Consider the following 16,402-nt stretch of genomic DNA (forward strand, 5'->3'; position numbering starts at 1 on the left):
TTAACACTTATAGAAGTTTTGGTTAATTAATTTATTCAAAATTAATCTGACGTGGAGGACGTACCCGGCGGATACTTGATACGTACCTAAACAATTTCAAAATCTCTGCTGCACCAATAACAAAAACAATCATTTCAGAGACTAGCTCGCCTATACGGATGCGATATCTAATTAGCACTGGAAGTACGTTCAACTTGGACTTTTACTGATTTTATTGTTTTATTTTAACATTGCTAAAGGTTCCACATGCGAAAGTTCCACCCATAACAGGCACCCGTCCCTGGGTACTGTTGAGAAAGCGCACCGTCGCTCCGGCGCCGCCCCGTCGATTGTGATTGGTTTAAAAAATACAAACAAGACGGAGCGTTGTTGTCTGGCTGCAGCCAATCCGGCCACCCAAGCCCTTGTTCTGGCTTCATTACAGGACAACCTCCCTCAGATACTTTGCTGATGATTTCTAAAACTGTCTCACCTTCGTGGGAAAAAAAACAAAACAAAAGCAAAACAAGAAAACAAAAATCAGCCTCAAACTGATTCACAGAAATCCTGCATCAACAAAAAGTGGACACATTCGTCTTAACAGCCCACATTAATTTTTAAATAATGAATGGTTGTCAACAACCCAACTGCGCTGGGGTAAAATAAATCAGACCATGTTGATATTCATCATCATAAACTGTTTTCCAACTTTATTTTCCTTAAGGGAAGAAACAGTCTGATCAGGTGAGCAAGAGGTGTAACTGTGCGTACAGTATGCGAGAGAGTAGCATAAGAGGGCAGCTTATTATTATCATCATCAGGAGAGTCAGTAATAAGAATATTGAGATATTTTTTTCATAAAAAGACACAATGAAATACACGCAGGAGTACACGAGAAAGCAAACAGCCAGCTGTAGAGGCTGCTTGAGTATTATTGACTGGGCAGAGAAAACTTGTGCACAAAAACATGGCGGCCATGTCTCTGCGCTTTGCTCACCCACCGTTTGGGAAAGAGCAGTGTGTGTCAAAACCGAAGTTCACTTTGCCCCCCATGCCACAACAATCATTGTCTGATAGGCCTGATAAAAAAAAACAAAAAAAACAAGTCTCTGTTCATAATTCTTACAAATTAAATACACAGTCCACAGATTTCATCATCATTGGAATCACTGTCTCCGAGAGAGATGAGTGAAAACTGCGTGTTAAAATTGGATGACCGTACAACAGAACGTGAATATTTGAACACCTTTTCTTTTCCCGGGGTACATTAACAAGCTCCTGGGCCAATCCTTCGGGGTCCGCCAGCACCGAAAAGTGTTCTGGCTCACAGGCAATGATTTGGTTCTTCTGGGGTTCTTTGAACGTTCCTCACAGGACACACTTCCCTTTTACAGATGACAAGACTCTTCAATCTATGTTATGTACAGCATACTGCAATACAATAATGCCTCAGATTGATAGTAATGTGGCTAACAATGCAGTTATAATGAACGTAGTAATAATATATATGAAAAAGTCTTTTAAAAAAGATTAATAACAGTACCTGTCAGCCATTTTTTTTTTATCACACAATCAGTATTTCCTTGACAACCATCCAGACAATTCAGAGTTCTTCACTCATTAAAGGATGGTCAACGGTCTGTCTTCGATTAGTAATCCAAAAGAAAAAAAAGAAGAAAAAAGGGGACTAAAACATCTCTCTGTTCCCTTCACATTCACACACTTCCTCTCTTGTTCACACGTTCCTCTGTTGGTAGAAAAATACATACATATGATATATAAAAAAAGGTACAATGATGACAAACATAGGCGGTGAAGTACGAGCTTCATCAAGTGCTTTCTTTGCGACCCCTCCCACCCCTCCAAGTCCTTCTCACGCTCCGTCTTGCTCTGCTCCTTGCATCGTGTAGTGCATTCTTGAACCATTCAATACTTTGGGCTCCGACAATTAAAAGTTTTCTCAGTTCCTCTGTCTCTGTCTCTGGGAGTTGAGGACGTCTTCCCGCCGCTCCTCTTCTTTTGTAGTCCCTTCTCAGGTTCTGACCCGCCCTGCACTCTCAATGGCACCGGGACAGCGTCACTAAAAACAGATTCAACTCATTCAGACCCCCCCCCCCCCGACACATATCACTGCTGCACTGCCTGCCTCAGTTTGCTACTGTGAATCTCTTCAGTCTCTCACTTGATACGTCACCTTTTGTTTTGGCTTCAACTTTGTTGTGGAAAATGTTCAAATTAATTCGAGCCGATGCTCTGCAAAAGCAGACATGCAGAGATCGGTCCTCTTATATTTATAGATATTTTACACTGTAAAATATCTTAGACCCCCCCCCCCCCCCCCCATGATGCAGCAGGGACATGAGCAGGATGCACTGATTGAGAAATTCAGAGCTGAAACAATACAAGGTTTAAAGCAATGGTGTGGCACTTTTGTCTCCCTCTTCTGGCACTGACAATTATTACAAATAAATTCCCGCTTATTGGCTCCGTCGTAACCTTCGTCAGGAGTTTCAAGCATGTGGACGTGGTGCAAATAGGGAACATGCAATAGATGTGCTTCCGTTACAGATACGGACTGAATAAAAGAGGCTACATGAAGCCGTCAAGAGCGGGCGGCAAAGGGACAGACAGGAGAAGAGGAGCTGTCTGTCCGCGAGGAGGCAGGGGTCTTGAGGAATTACCTTCAGTGCCTTGCAACTGAGCACAGCCGGTATTTGACCGGTCACCTGTCAGCAGTGGAAACGGCTTTGCCATGTTAAGCTACCTCAAAGCCAGCTCAAATCAAAACCTCCGTGAAATGACTCCGTTCACAAGGGGATTCTGATCCATTTAGTCTGATATCATTTGGAAATTCTGGTAGAGCTGGACTGTTTCTGAACCTTCACGTTAGCGGAGGGCTAACTGGGAGCAGCTGGCTCAGCTCCAGCAGGTCTCATTATTGATCATCCCAGCGGGGCGGGAATGTTGCAATGCACAAAAAATGAATCCAGTGAAATGAAGAGACTTTCCTGATAGCAGTGAGTTGGACGAGCATTGAGGGAAGTTGTTTGGTGAGTTCTTGAAGGTCAGGGGTGCTTGTCTGAACGTAAAAGTGCCACACTATAGCTTAAACGAACCGTGTGGCTGAAGCTTGCGTATTTTTTTGTTGTTGTTATTCTTCATTTAGAGTCACAGAACCAGTGAAGCCTCCGTTATCAAGATTCTCAGACTGGGAGTGCTGGTCGATGGGGGAGGTGTTTCACATAGCAACTTTGCAAAAATGATGACTGTTCGATTCATTGGGAAGGGATGAAAGGTAAAATGAGACTCGAGATGAAGACGGGAGACTCGGTTCAGCATTCGATCAGATCTCATCTCAGATCAGGCTTTCACTGAAGACACCAATTCCCTGTTTCTGCACCAACGCAGCACCGTGATGGATCTGCGTCCCTGACCTGCATTTCTGTTTCCTTGATCCTTGGCACCAGTGGGTTCAGGAATCAAGAAGCTCACGTGTAACTTCACGTTGTGCTCAGCATTTCAGCTTCATAAAATAAAGGAAAACTGATGGTAAAACTAGAATTTTATGATCTGATAAACTGCTTTCAAAACAGTGACACTCAGAGCAACATGAAAGGGAATCTAGGAAAATGAAACACTTCGGGTGTGTTTATATATTCAATAAAGGCTGCAAAATTTTGAAGGAGCAAGTTTTTCCCCCGGAGCCTGACAGGAAGGAAGATACCCTTCCCTCCTCTGTGGAGCTCAGACCCACAGAGAGCTGACAGCTAGTCAGCTTAGCACAGTGAGGGGTGATGCATGGGAAGTGTTAGCATACCTCCATAAAAAGCCGTCAAATACTCTTTTCAACAAAGTGTTTTTTTCCTGAAATAAAAAAAAAAAAAAACACACACACAATTTAGAGGATTACAAGACACTAGCTTCCTGATTGGGTGCAGCGATTTAACGCATCAGCTCAAAATCCTTGCTGACACTTCAACGACGATTTGAAGTGCGACCGCTGCGGCTTTGTGAGAGAGGACGAAGAGGAAAACTCCTGGAAAACTCCAGATCTCAACCTACTTGACGACTCCATGGATGGATGCTTACACTTCCCACCCGATACCATTCATTGAGCTAAGCTAACTAGCGGTTCCCTGTTCCTCATGCAGCACAGAGCAGAGGAGGGTATCGATCTTGTCGCCCAACTCTGAGGAGGATGGCCAGCAAAGGAATTTCTCAAAATTGGCATGTTCCTTTACAGTCCAAATGATTTGCATCACCTGCATCACACGGTGGCTTCCAGCCTTCCTGCCAATTTTGCGTTGTTTTTTTTTTATGAGGGATATATTACGGAATACATTTAAATTACTTGTTCGTGTGGACCTTTTTACATCGCAGCCTATGAGTTCATGTGTTCCACCTGTATGGCTGATGTGGACACGGTGAGGCAGAGGTCTTTGTGGGCCACTGGCAGTTCACCCACAGTGACTGGTTTGTACTGGATCTCGCTGGCTGCCACTGTCTTGTATTGATGCAGGTCAAACGGACACTGAACCACAGCTTCCGTGGGCTGCTGGGGTTGCTGGTAGCTGCCGGGGGGTCCGGGGTTAGGGTTCTGGCCGGCATTGTTAGGGTTGGCCTGGCTTTGGAGCTGGCCTGCTCTGCCTCCACCTCCTCCAGCACCACTGCCTCTCCCTCTTCCGCGGCCTCGGCCCCTGCCGCCTCCACCTGATGTGAGGCCCTGGGCCTGCTGGGCAGCTACTGTTGCTGCTACCGTGAGCGGGTCAGGGTTGTGCTTCCTCATGTGTTTCATTAGATATGTCTCCTGCAAGAGGAACACGAAAGAGGTGAAAACAGACAGGTTAATTGACAAGCTTGTTCGAGTTTCATGTGAGTAGACTGGAAAAATTGCGATCTTGATTTTTACAGGCCATTACTCAAAATATCATGTATTTCACGCTGTAACAATCAGTCTTTGTTTCCAAAAGCTCTAAACATGTTTGCCTGTTGTTTCTGAATGTTAACTGTGTGAATCTGGTGTGTGGATGTGTTCAGTTCCTACCGAGGTATAGGATCGGTTACAGAGGCCACAGGAGAACAGCTTGGCGTGTTTGACAGTGTGCGTGGACAGGTGCACCTCCAGGCTGGCAGCGTCTGTGTAACCACGGTTACAGTTGTGGCACTTGTACGGCTTGTCTTTGTTGTGTTGCCGACGGTGAGACTGCACGCGCAGAGAGAGGAGACGTGCAGAGGACAGAGGACAGTTGTTAGAGCAGTGAGACTCCAACTTTGAGAAACTGCATATTTAATGGAAAGGGCCAGAACCGCTGTGTTTGCAGGCACATTGAAGCAGCCTCCAGTTTGGTGCAAAGCAGCAAGTCCTTCTATTTAAGAGTCTGGAACCTGAAACAGGACTTTTTTTTTTCTCCTTGAAAAAGACAAACTAATCAAATGCCAAAACAGTCAGTGATTGATTTTCTTTCCATCAACCAGCCATGTTTGCTGCGCTAGAAAGCAAACGCCGCGCTGTCTGCCGTCTTTTGTGGGCCTTCGAGATTTGTTCAAGTGCAACATTGTGGCCCAGACACCGGCGCCGTGACGGCGAGCAGCAGTCGGCTGTCCCGCCAGAGGACGACCATTGCTGCTACTACTGCTTCTATTAGCACCATTAGTGCTGTATTTGTGGTACTAGCAGTATCAGAGCTGTACTGCAGACGCCCTGGGTCTGCTTGATGTTAAATGTCAGTTATTTGGTTAATTGTTGGGTCTTATGAAACTAACAATTCAAGCAGTGTTGTACTCGCTCCACTCTATTAGCAAAGCCTCATGGGATGCATTTCGTTGTGATTGGGTGCCTTATCAATAAAAGTGACTTGACTGGTGCAAATTCCTCCATGTCAGTTTGCTGCGTCCTTGCCCTTCGAGCTGCTTGATAGCTCTCGTACTGTAAGCAAGGAGAAGCCTGAAATTCTTTGTCTCACTTTCTCATCCTCCTAATTATCTGCTCTGCATTTCGGTGGCTTCCACTCCACATCAACTATCAAATGACACGGTCGATGATTTCAGTGACTAAAGCCAACTTCACTGGACTTCTTGCTCTCTTGCTTATATATGGCTCACGTCAGGACCTTGACCCGTTCACGCTGGAATTTATTATCATAAAAAAATAACTTGTACAGGTAGAAAAATGAATCCCACAAGAACAAGAAATCAAATTTGAGCGCCGGGCTTACAGTGTAGCACAGCCTCAGCCTTCAACAGTCGTCACGCGGGTGGGTGGGATCAGCGCACAGACCAGTAACAGACAACGCACGTGAATCATTTACCTGTAGATTGGACAACTGAGTGAAAGCTTTCTCACAGCCAGGATGGTTGCACTTGTACGGCCGGTCACCAGTGTGAATCCTAGAAACACAGTTGCGTACCAAATCAGCTGGTTACAGTCTACTGAGGTATTTTGGCAAACAGAGACAATGAGTGTGTTGTGTAGCCACCGATGAAGTCACCTCAGATGCGAAAAAGATCATCACTCCAGCAAACCTGAACCTGCTAGCAATGTGAAGTCCAGTTTCTGACTCTGGTGCATCCTAGTGGTAGTATCATACAAAACACAACTGCACAAAAACAGGTGCACTGACCCCCACACACACATGTACACACAAACACGCCTGGCCAATCAGACCCACCAAGCCCAGCCCAGTACCGTGTGTGCTGCTGTAGGTGACTGAGCTGCCTGAATGCTTTCTGGCAGTAGGAGCAGGTGTAGGGCTTGGCCCCGGTGTGGATGCGGATGTGCTGGGACAGGTAGCTGGAGTTGGCAAACGACTTGGAGCAGTGGGGACACTTGTGGGGCTTGGCCTCAGTGTGGTTTCTAACACCGGGATTAGAGGGTTGGGGGTTGGAGAGAGAGAAAGACAGAGAGAGAGAGAGAGAGAGAGAGAGAGAGAAAGAGAAAGAGAAAAAGAAAGAGAGAGAGAAACAGCGAGAGATTTTTAGGCTACAGCATGACCAAACTTCATGAAGAACTGAAGACCAAATCATGCGTCAAAAGTAATACGTGATCAATTATGTTGATCGTTAAGTTTGACAGTGTGCTCTTTGTGCTGTGTCTGAGTTGTGGAAACACAGAACAAAAACATAAGCAAGCACAGTCACGCTTTTCTCTTTCTCTCTCTCTCTCTCTCTCTCTCGCGCTCTCTCTCTCTCTCTCTCTCTCTCTCTCTCAGTCTCTCCTCCCATTTGATGTGCCCTGATTTGTGCGAATGTGTCTCTGAATGTCTGACGCTGTGGCAGTAATGAGATGTAAATTCAGGACGAGTGACAGGTCAGTGGAGCTCATTGCCCTGTTTTCAATAAATGGCCTGAAATCAACACAGAAATCCAAGTGCGTGGCAATGAGAGAAATTTGAAGCGTGAGGGTGGTAAAGGTCAAAGTCACTACCAGTCAATATCATTGCCTACAGTAAAATATCAGTAAGTCATAGTTCCTCTGGAAAAGCCTCAATGACAATTTTCCCACCAGGCAGAGGTTCATCTCAGCCTCATGTGAATGGTTCTCCTGACTAAAAGCTTTCCTCCTGTGAATGCAGGCAACAGCTGCATCCTAAAATACAGCATTTAATACCCATTAAGTGTTCACATAGGAAAGGTTACACAGTCTCAAACAGAAATGTATTATACTGTTGAATTCCAGGTGAACTCATAAGTCGGCACTTCCAAGTTCCCAGTTGGAAATTTTAACTGGGACACCCCCCACCCCCGCCCCCACCCCACCCCCCAGGTCGGAGTTCTGACTCACAGATACCTGACTGATGCCGAGGTCTCGATTCAAAATGGCTGCTCTGCGCATCAAAAGTGTGATCATACACGGTTTTAGCACTACTTTGTCTCACCTGTGTGACATGAAATCAGTCTTACACGTATTGCTACTCATCTTCTATCTGTGCTATGATGTTTCTACTCTTAAATACTGCGGACGTTGATGTCAACAAAGAGTGTTTTGGTTGTTTTTTTTCAACTTTTTCTCACTTCCTCTTCTGGAACGCAGCGAACTCGGGAGTGATGTCACTCCCGAGTTCTGAGGTAAAGGAATGTGCATTTGTGTGGTTGTGGTTGTACGTTAGTACTTCCTTGATTTTGGCTGTGGGGGTGAATTAATACCCGACCCCTCTGATACCTGCTGCCCTCTACTGGTTCAGAGCGTGCAACATAAAGCACTTGATTGTTTGGATCAGCTAAAAATCGATATTTTAAGATGTTGGACTTTTGCTCCCAGGGGTGTAAAAACATGAGGGGGTTGAAATTTAGCAAATGCAAAAGGGACACTGTGGATTTCCAGCCAGCAATATTCTCCCTATCAACAGTGATATCTGTAGACAGAATCACTGTAGTCATCTCCCAAGTGTCATCTATCATCACAAGACGACTTTTGCTGCTCAGCGTGAAATTCCCACTCTGTTCGTTCCTTCACTGACAGTTAAAGGTCGCCACAAGTGCCTCAAAACAAATGGATTTTAGTGGCTCTGAAGACAAAAAGCCACAAAAACTCAGTGAAGACAGCATGGATGCAGGAACTAGCAGAGCTTATGATGCTGACATCAGCAGAAGGAGATCGCTGCGACCAACCTCGTCCAACCATCTCAGCAAGCGGCCCAGGCTAATTAGGCGATCAAAAATCAGATTCAGTGATGGAGAAGTAAACTGCCTGACCTGACAGTCCATGTGAACTAGCCGGTAATAAACTGATGACATCCCCATGCTGAAAACCATGGCTTTAATCTCTGTAGGCACAAGTGTTGCACCTTCAAAGGTGATGTTAGGCTCTCTGACACTCTGCCACAACAACGCAGCCCTTCCCCAACCACAACCCTTCCAACCATCCATCGCACACACACACACACACACACACACACACACACACACACACACACACACACACACACACACACACACACAAAGACGGACACGTGCATGCTTTTAGAGCAGAAAGCGCATGCACAAGCAGGCATTCACACACACACACACACACACACAAAGGACCACACAAACCAGCCAGCCCAGCCCAGTACCGTGTGTGCTGCTGTAGGTGACTGAGCTGCCTGAATGTTTTCTGGCAGTAGGTGCAGGTGTAGGGCTTGGCCCCGCTGTGGATGCGGATGTGCTGGGACAGGTAGCTGGAGTTGGCAAACGACTTGGAGCAGTGGGGACACTTGTGGGGCTTGGCCTCAGTGTGGGACTTGGCGTGGATCTGCATATCTGACTTGCTGAAGAATGTCACTGCACACATCCGACACCTTGGCATGTGACAGAGAGAAGAAAACCTCGATGTCACGCTAGGCAGCACCAGAGATGTGACGCTGAGTTACATGAAGTGAGAGTCTGTACTGGAAAATGTTAAATAAGGTTTTATTAAGAAAAAAAAATCCTGGGACAAACATCTTCAGCAGTACCTGTAAGATTTGGGGCCCTCTTTGTTGGTATGGTCGTCCTCATCATTCGATAGGTCATAAGGGTCAGCAGAATGGTGCTGTGATACAATGATAATAATACGCATCAGCACAGGAAACAATGACTGTTGATGTAGAAAAGAAAAATAGTGATTTACTAATGTAATAGTAATAACGTAAGCGAGACCCTCACCGATCCACCGGCTGCCAGATGAGCTAATATTAATGCGTCACTTCCTGGGGGGAGGACTCTGCCCATCACCTGTTTGCTCTTCCTGCCTCGCTTTCCTGGCGTTGGCATGACGACTGCAGGGGGACCAGCAATGTCCCCCTTCTTGTCTGGAAAATAGAGGGACGGAAAAGGACCAAGGATAAGAGAGCGAGATAACGGGAAACACGGAATCGTTTAGAAGATTTGAAAATGAGGATGCAATGAGTCCAGTACGTCATCGCCGCGAGCCTTTGTGAAAATCTATCAGTTATGGACAAACATAAACATGTGTGAGTGAAGTGTGTGTGTGTGTGTGTTCTAATGTTGATAAAAACACACAGACAATGAATACATGGAAGGTGGAAAACTGTATTTTCTAATTCAAATCAAATGTGAATTTTATGTGATTCCCCAGTTCACCTCAAGCTCACTTCAGAGGATGAGGTGTTTCAAATTTACAAAATACTGAACGGCCTTTAAACAAATTACACAGCCTCCAAAAACATGTTTTCTACAAACATGTTCCAACGACTGAACTGTGAACAGCACTTGTATTTTACCTGTGTTGGAGGGGTGCACTGCAGACACAATCATGGTGGTGGCTGTGTGGGGTCCAGCTACAAATGACTGAGTGGAGGCAGTGGGGACCAGCGTGCCTTGAGGGGTTGTGATGACTAACCCCGCTAAGATAGAGAGAGAAATCATTTTTACACAGATTCCGCAATAACTACGTAAAAATGAACCAGCTTGTTCATACAGAACCAAACACCGCTGGGTAAATTTCTACAGCAATCGAGGGTTTTAATACAGAAGTGCAACATACAAGCTTGACACCATCTATGTTTTGAATGAGCCACTGCGCCAGTCTCCCAGTCCCTCTTACACTGACACTGATTCCACGCTGTGACTGCCCTCGCTGTTCGATCAGAGGCAGAATGATCTCCCTCCCTGTTCCGTCTCCCTGAACCTCGGTAGAGGTAGACCAACATTGTAATATTCCCACCTTGGAAAGGCTGTGTGAAACGGAGGCCACACGGGACCCAGACCACTCTGGATGTGGTCAGAGCATTCAGATCTAAACGGAGTCTCGTGCAAACACCTTAGGAATAATACGAATAACCTTGCCTGTCACAGGGACCTTTGACTACTAAATTCTGTTCAGTTCATCCTCAAGTTCCAGTGGACATTTGTGTATAATTTCCCTGACAGCGTTCCTGAGGAACGGCCTTAATGAGAATGGAGCAGCTGCATGTAAGCAGGTACATTTGATGTCTCTGGTCTACAGCTGTTGCCGGTGTGGATCAGAAAGGAACAGCAAATGAAGAGGAGGGTGTTGTGATGACAGCAGAACGCCTGACACGGCACGCCACTCACCTGCAGTCATGATACCCGTCGAGGGAACAGGCACAACTGTGACGTTCTGGGAGGTGTGTGACTGGTGCAGGTGTCCCCCGACTGCTGTCAACTGAGCACTTCCTCCGCTGCCACCTCCTCCACCAGCAGTGCCCCCACCTCCTTCCTGCTTGGGGACCACCCGCAACCCAGCCCCTGCGTCCACTGAGCTGGGGATGGCGAGCACAGCCGTGGGGTAGTGGGGGGAGGAGGTGGAAGACGTGGAGGAGTGAGGGAAGGACGGAGCGTTGGCCTTCTCCGGACCTAGTTGCTCCTTTGTCTTGTTCAGGAACATGGCGTTCTCGATCTAGACAGGGATGAGTGGAGGGGCAGGGTGGTGACAGGGGGAGTAAGGTCGGAATAGTGAAGTAGGACAGAAAGTAGGAGTGAGGGATGAGTGAGGTGAAACATTGGGAGGTTTCATGGGGAAGAAAGAGAAAAAATGGGTTTAAAAAAAGTGATGTAGAGCAAAACATGAGGAAGAACAACATGATGGATTAGGAGGGCAGGAAGGGTGTGTGTGTGTGTGTGTGCGTGTGTGTGTGTGGGGGGGGTTGTAACAGACATAATGGAAAGTAGAGAAGAGCAGGAAAGACAAGGGGGATGAAAGTGGAGCCAAAGGTAGGTTAAGTTTAAAAGGGGAAGATACCACCAGAGCAGATGGAAAACAGGAGAGAAAAGAAGGGATGAAGTGGAAGGAGAGACCCGTCAGATGGGGAGACAGAAGGATGGGAGAGAAGAGAGAACAAAGGCATGATGGGATGCAAAAAGTACGAAACCAAAAATGGGACAGAGAGGGGATGAAGAGATGAGAGAAGAGAGGGACAGGAGCGATCATGTGACTGAGAGCCTGTTTGACAACTCATATTCAAACAACTGCAATGTGAGGTTAACTTCACCGTTATTAGCAGTGTCTCAAGTAAAATGTTTCTGCATTAACAAAAGTGGCAATCACTTCTTGGGTATCTTTTGACACAGAACATACCATGTGTATTTCAAGACAATTCCAACAATAAGGTTGTCTCTACCTGTCCTTGTACAGTTGGGACGGGAGACCAAAAGTATGATGAGTTGAAATGGGAATCGTCCATTATTTCTGTAATTAAAAAGCAGCACACTTAGAAAACACCTGTCCTCCTCCTCCTCCCTGCGCCCTTCTTGTGTTACTCTCACGTGAAACGAGACCATGCGTGGCTGCGTTTCACTCATCTTAGTTTGTTTCCTTTCCATGTATCCTCTCCTCAGACAGTTGACAGATTAACTATGTCAGGGCTGGATTGGAATACGCTGCCTGCAGGTACTGTGAGCACCCATATAGAGCGGTGCAGGAATGGAACCCTGAATCCTGGAGATAAGTTGGCGCTGTCGAACGTCCGGCTCCCTCGTCTCAAAGCCAGTCCGGTTTCTGAGTGAATTTTCAAATGAATGCCTGAAATCAGCTCTGTGGTTCACACGGGTTTAAAGCCACACTTCCACTTCACCTGGAAAGGTTCGGTTTTCTTCACCTTTCAAGTATTCACAAATAGATCTCTCGGGCTCACAAAGACTTCTTCACCATCGCATCGTTTTTGTTTTTGACTTGACAATGCAGAAAGAGCTGGCCACCGTCACTTAGCTTGAGGCTAATGGCACCCCAAAGCCACCAACTGCTAACAACTGCCAAAAAAAACAAAACAAAACCACCCGTCCCTTTAATAACTCTCACGTGCATCATCCACTGCACTCCACATCTGTTTTTATCTATCCCGCGCGCTCAGTAACCAATAAACACTTTGACTCGATCGTATGACACTGTTACATCTTTGGTTCAGGGCTCATTCATGCTAGCATTGGGTGACGCATACAGCCGAACCAACTCACTTGTGCTGGTTCACAGCAGTGCTGCGAGGGAGGGGTAATGGTTTGATCATTTGTATTTCTGTTTTTAGCTCAAATGCATTAAAAAAACACAACAAAAAAACGACTATGAAATCCCAATGTTCAGTTCCACGGCTCAATCCAAAGCAAAGGGCACACAAGCAGATTTCAAAATGCGTGTCCTGAAAACGGTGTTTGCTAAGAAGCGGCTTAACGAGGCGACAGGCGTTGCTGCTGATGTCAAACTTCATCACGCACAAAAGCGGAGGGAACGCAAAGCTATTTGTTGAGGTCATGAACCCGTGTGTAGTTCGTTCACAACACAAGCTTCACGCTTCAAACGACTGAATTTACACTTAAAAAAATGTAAACATACAAGCTCATTTTCAGCAAAAATACAAAAGAGTCTAAATCCAATTGACTTTTGGTGAATGGGAACCCGTGGTGATGCTAACATCCGGGTCAGCTAACAAAAGAGCGACACCCCTGCAATACTCTATCTGAGGCGCTCCCAAGCGTGTGTGTTTGCCACAATCTGACCGTCTGGAGGGAAAATGTAACCTGTAGGCTTTATTCTTGATTGGAGTGTTGTAGGGGCCTTTGGTCTTGCAACTTTACAACATATTTAATCAGAATTGCAGAGAAGAGGATGTGAAAGGAATCAGGCAAAGATGTTCCACCCCCCAGGAGGGACGAAAGCTAAAAAATCTACCGGAGCACAGAAGAGGCGAAAGTTGAGAAAACACTATTATAATCAGCCTTTGATGCTTTTATGCTTGGAAACACAACCATGCACTTTCTCACTGGAATTCCAATCTGATGCGTTACCTGGGATAAATCACTCTCTCTCTCAAGCTGTTGCTTTACCTGCAACGTATCAATGAGTCTGGTTCAGTGAATAACCCACACAAATCAGACTTATCATTTTATGACTATTTATTGCTTAGAAAAGTAGCAGAGAGGAGTGGTCTGCTGACATCCTTTGCTTTGCTAGAAATCATTTGGGTTTATCTCTCTTTTAATCGTCAAACCTCTTATCTTACGTTCCCTTATAACCACCTACGAACACACAGGCAACACATTTTCTGCAGCAGAGAGGGAAGACTCAGTATTTTCACTGAGCCTCATTCATGGAATGATCTTATGCACACATTTGTTCTTACAACTGTATATTTACGGCCTTAATTTAGTCTTACGGACCGGAAGCAAAGCCCCTGACTGCCTCCTGACGCCTACACACCGGTTCAGGAATCAGTAAATAGCACATTCAAGAATTCTGAAGCTTCTTTTTTCATCTTAAGAACGGCAGTCACGAAGAAGTGGCTGAACGAGGCTACAGAGGTTGCAGCATACATTATACGTCGTCAAGCCAACGGCGGGCGCTCAAAGCTAGTTGTGATGATCGCCTGTACAGGTGAAGATGACGTTCTACTTCTACTGCGCAGTAGCTCTTAAATCACAGTAGTCTTTGTACGAGCAGATTAGCATTCTGAACAAGATGTCATGAATTTCCATCGACGACAGAGCTTATTTTGTGGCAGTACCGCAAAATGTTATGTAAAAATCCCCTTAGTTTCTGGTTTAAGGAACCGATGGCGATGCTCTTACAGACCGACCATCAAGGTGATGCCATCCCTGGGTTCGTAATTATATTCACCTTCACAAGTACAGGTTGAGATATCTCTAGTTTTTAAAGGGACTTTTTGCTGAACATTTCAAAAGAAAGAGCTCACTTTTTACTTCCCTACATTCATCTGAAGCCATCCGTTACTGAGGACTGTGAACAGTGCTGCGAACGGGTCAAACCATGATGAGGTCGATGTACTCTATAAATTCAAGGACCGACAACTTCAAGAGGACACAACCAACTAGAACTCACGCCACTTTAACGTGACCTTCAAAGGGCATTTTAATACTTAAATATCACCTAAAACATGAACTTGACCTTTTGGTATTCAAGTGAACTGAGTATCGAACTCCCCACATAAGGTAGAATTTTCAATGGAGGCTTCTACTTAATGTGGGTATCTTTTCATACTTGAGGGAAAGACCAGCATACTTCTTCCATGACTGCTGTATGCGTGCACCTCAGGTTACTGGCAAAACACCCAACTTGCATTGATCAGCCACCAGGTTTTGCCTCCTATCTGCCAGACCAAACTGAGGGCTAATAAATCTCCCGCGTCTGTCCCGTATAAATGTGCGCTTAAAATCATTGTGTGAAGGAGGGCGTGCAATCGGTTCCTTGTATCCTCTTGTTGTCACAAACCAACAATAAAAACATGAATGAGCTCCCCGTATGCACGTGAATGCGGTGATGGCCATGCTCAGCCGTGCTGCCTGCCCACCGAAGCATGCGGTGCAATTACACGTTGGAGAAGGGAGTAAATTGAGGACAAGCAACAACAACAAAAAACGGACACACAAACTGATCACATCTGACACGTACTACACGCGCAACATTTCGCAAAGCAAGAAACTCCTGGCACGTTGCTTTCCCCACGGGCCTCCTCCGCAGTTGCACAACCTACAAATGAACAATGAGGCGTCGAGTAATAATGGTTTAATGACGGCAGTAGTTTGCCACAATAAGTCAGTGCTTGAGGGCGGCGAGAGCCATTTTTGAAGATGTGCCGCTGCTAGCACCGGGCTGACGTTAGTTAGCATTAATTGGTGATATTGTTGTCAAGACAGGGAGTCTGTGTGTAAAGGACTCGTTCTTGAATGTTTTTTTTTTCAACACCGTGCACGACGGAGTGCAAAGGAGCTTTAGTGAGAGTGGCAACGAACGTAGCTAACGTTAGCCGGTTGACGCAACAAGAGCAAGGAAGCTGGCTAACTTGCCTCCATTAAATTTTTTTTCCTCCTTTTGTTCGTTCAAGCTACGCGGAGGGAGGCCTGCGAATGTATGTGCTTTAACTAGCTTGCGTGCTGGCTCGGTAAAACACAAAACATCCTCGCTCCCTCCATTTCCTCACTCTCTGCTCATCACGCCGAGAGAAAATAAAAAAAAAAAACAGGAGGAAAAAAAAAGTCTCGAATCAAAAAAAAAAAAAAAAAACGAAGACGAAGGGAGAGAAGAAAAAAAAAAAAACGTCGACGCCGTTGCCTCTGTCGGGGACGCAGCTTCATGCAGACTTCCGGCGGCTGGGATGATGGCGCTCTCAGACACACTGAACGTAACAGTTAATTAACACCCGACTAATAACTCTGGAGTAAATTACCGGTGAATTCGAGTCCCCGTCAACCCCCCCGGAGCTTCCTCGGGTCGGGACAGTTGGGAAACTTTATCCAAATCCGCCCCTCAAACCCCTCGGATATTCCTTTTTTTTCTTCGGGTTTTTTTTTCTCTCTTTTCCCTCCAGTCCCCTTCGCTGCGTCAAGCTAGCCGGAATGTCAATCACGCATTTCCGGCTGGGACTTTCAAAATAAAAGGAGAGCTACTTTTTAAAAGACGGCACCTGCCTGTTCGCTCGAGCAGTAATAGAAAGAAACGAGCGCGTGTAGTGGACTTTTAACAGAAACAAGTGGAATT

General features: G+C 45.9%; 1 protein-coding gene across 3 annotated transcripts; it reads right to left on the reverse strand.

Moving 5' to 3' along the window:
* Nucleotides 1-664: 664 nt before the first annotated feature.
* Nucleotides 665-16,234, reverse strand: znf384a (zinc finger protein 384 a). Of its 3 annotated transcripts, XM_086193362.1 has the most exons (11): nucleotides 16,092-16,234; nucleotides 12,039-12,106; nucleotides 10,993-11,317; nucleotides 10,179-10,301; nucleotides 9,601-9,746; nucleotides 9,411-9,487; nucleotides 9,030-9,254; nucleotides 6,665-6,832; nucleotides 6,288-6,366; nucleotides 5,024-5,182; nucleotides 665-4,786 (listed from the first exon to the last, which is right to left on the reverse strand). In XM_086193362.1, the coding sequence occupies exons 2-11, from the start codon at nucleotides 12,099-12,101 to the stop codon at nucleotides 4,361-4,363; spliced, it is 1,791 nt and encodes a 596-aa protein (XP_086049488.1). In that variant the 5' UTR covers nucleotides 12,102-12,106; nucleotides 16,092-16,234; the 3' UTR covers nucleotides 665-4,360. The 3 variants fall into 3 exon arrangements, with proteins under 3 accessions (XP_086049488.1, XP_086049489.1, XP_086049490.1); XM_086193363.1 differs by lacking the exon at nucleotides 10,179-10,301; XM_086193364.1 differs by lacking the exon at nucleotides 6,665-6,832.
* Between the last annotated feature and the right edge of the window lie 168 nt (nucleotides 16,235-16,402).

The sequence above is a fragment of the Aulostomus chinensis genome, chromosome 22 (genome assembly GCF_037954235.1).
Source record: "Aulostomus chinensis isolate RoL2024-O1b breed Wild chromosome 22, RoL_Achi_v1.0, whole genome shotgun sequence".
Taxonomy (NCBI): Eukaryota; Metazoa; Chordata; class Actinopteri; order Syngnathiformes; family Aulostomidae; genus Aulostomus; species Aulostomus chinensis.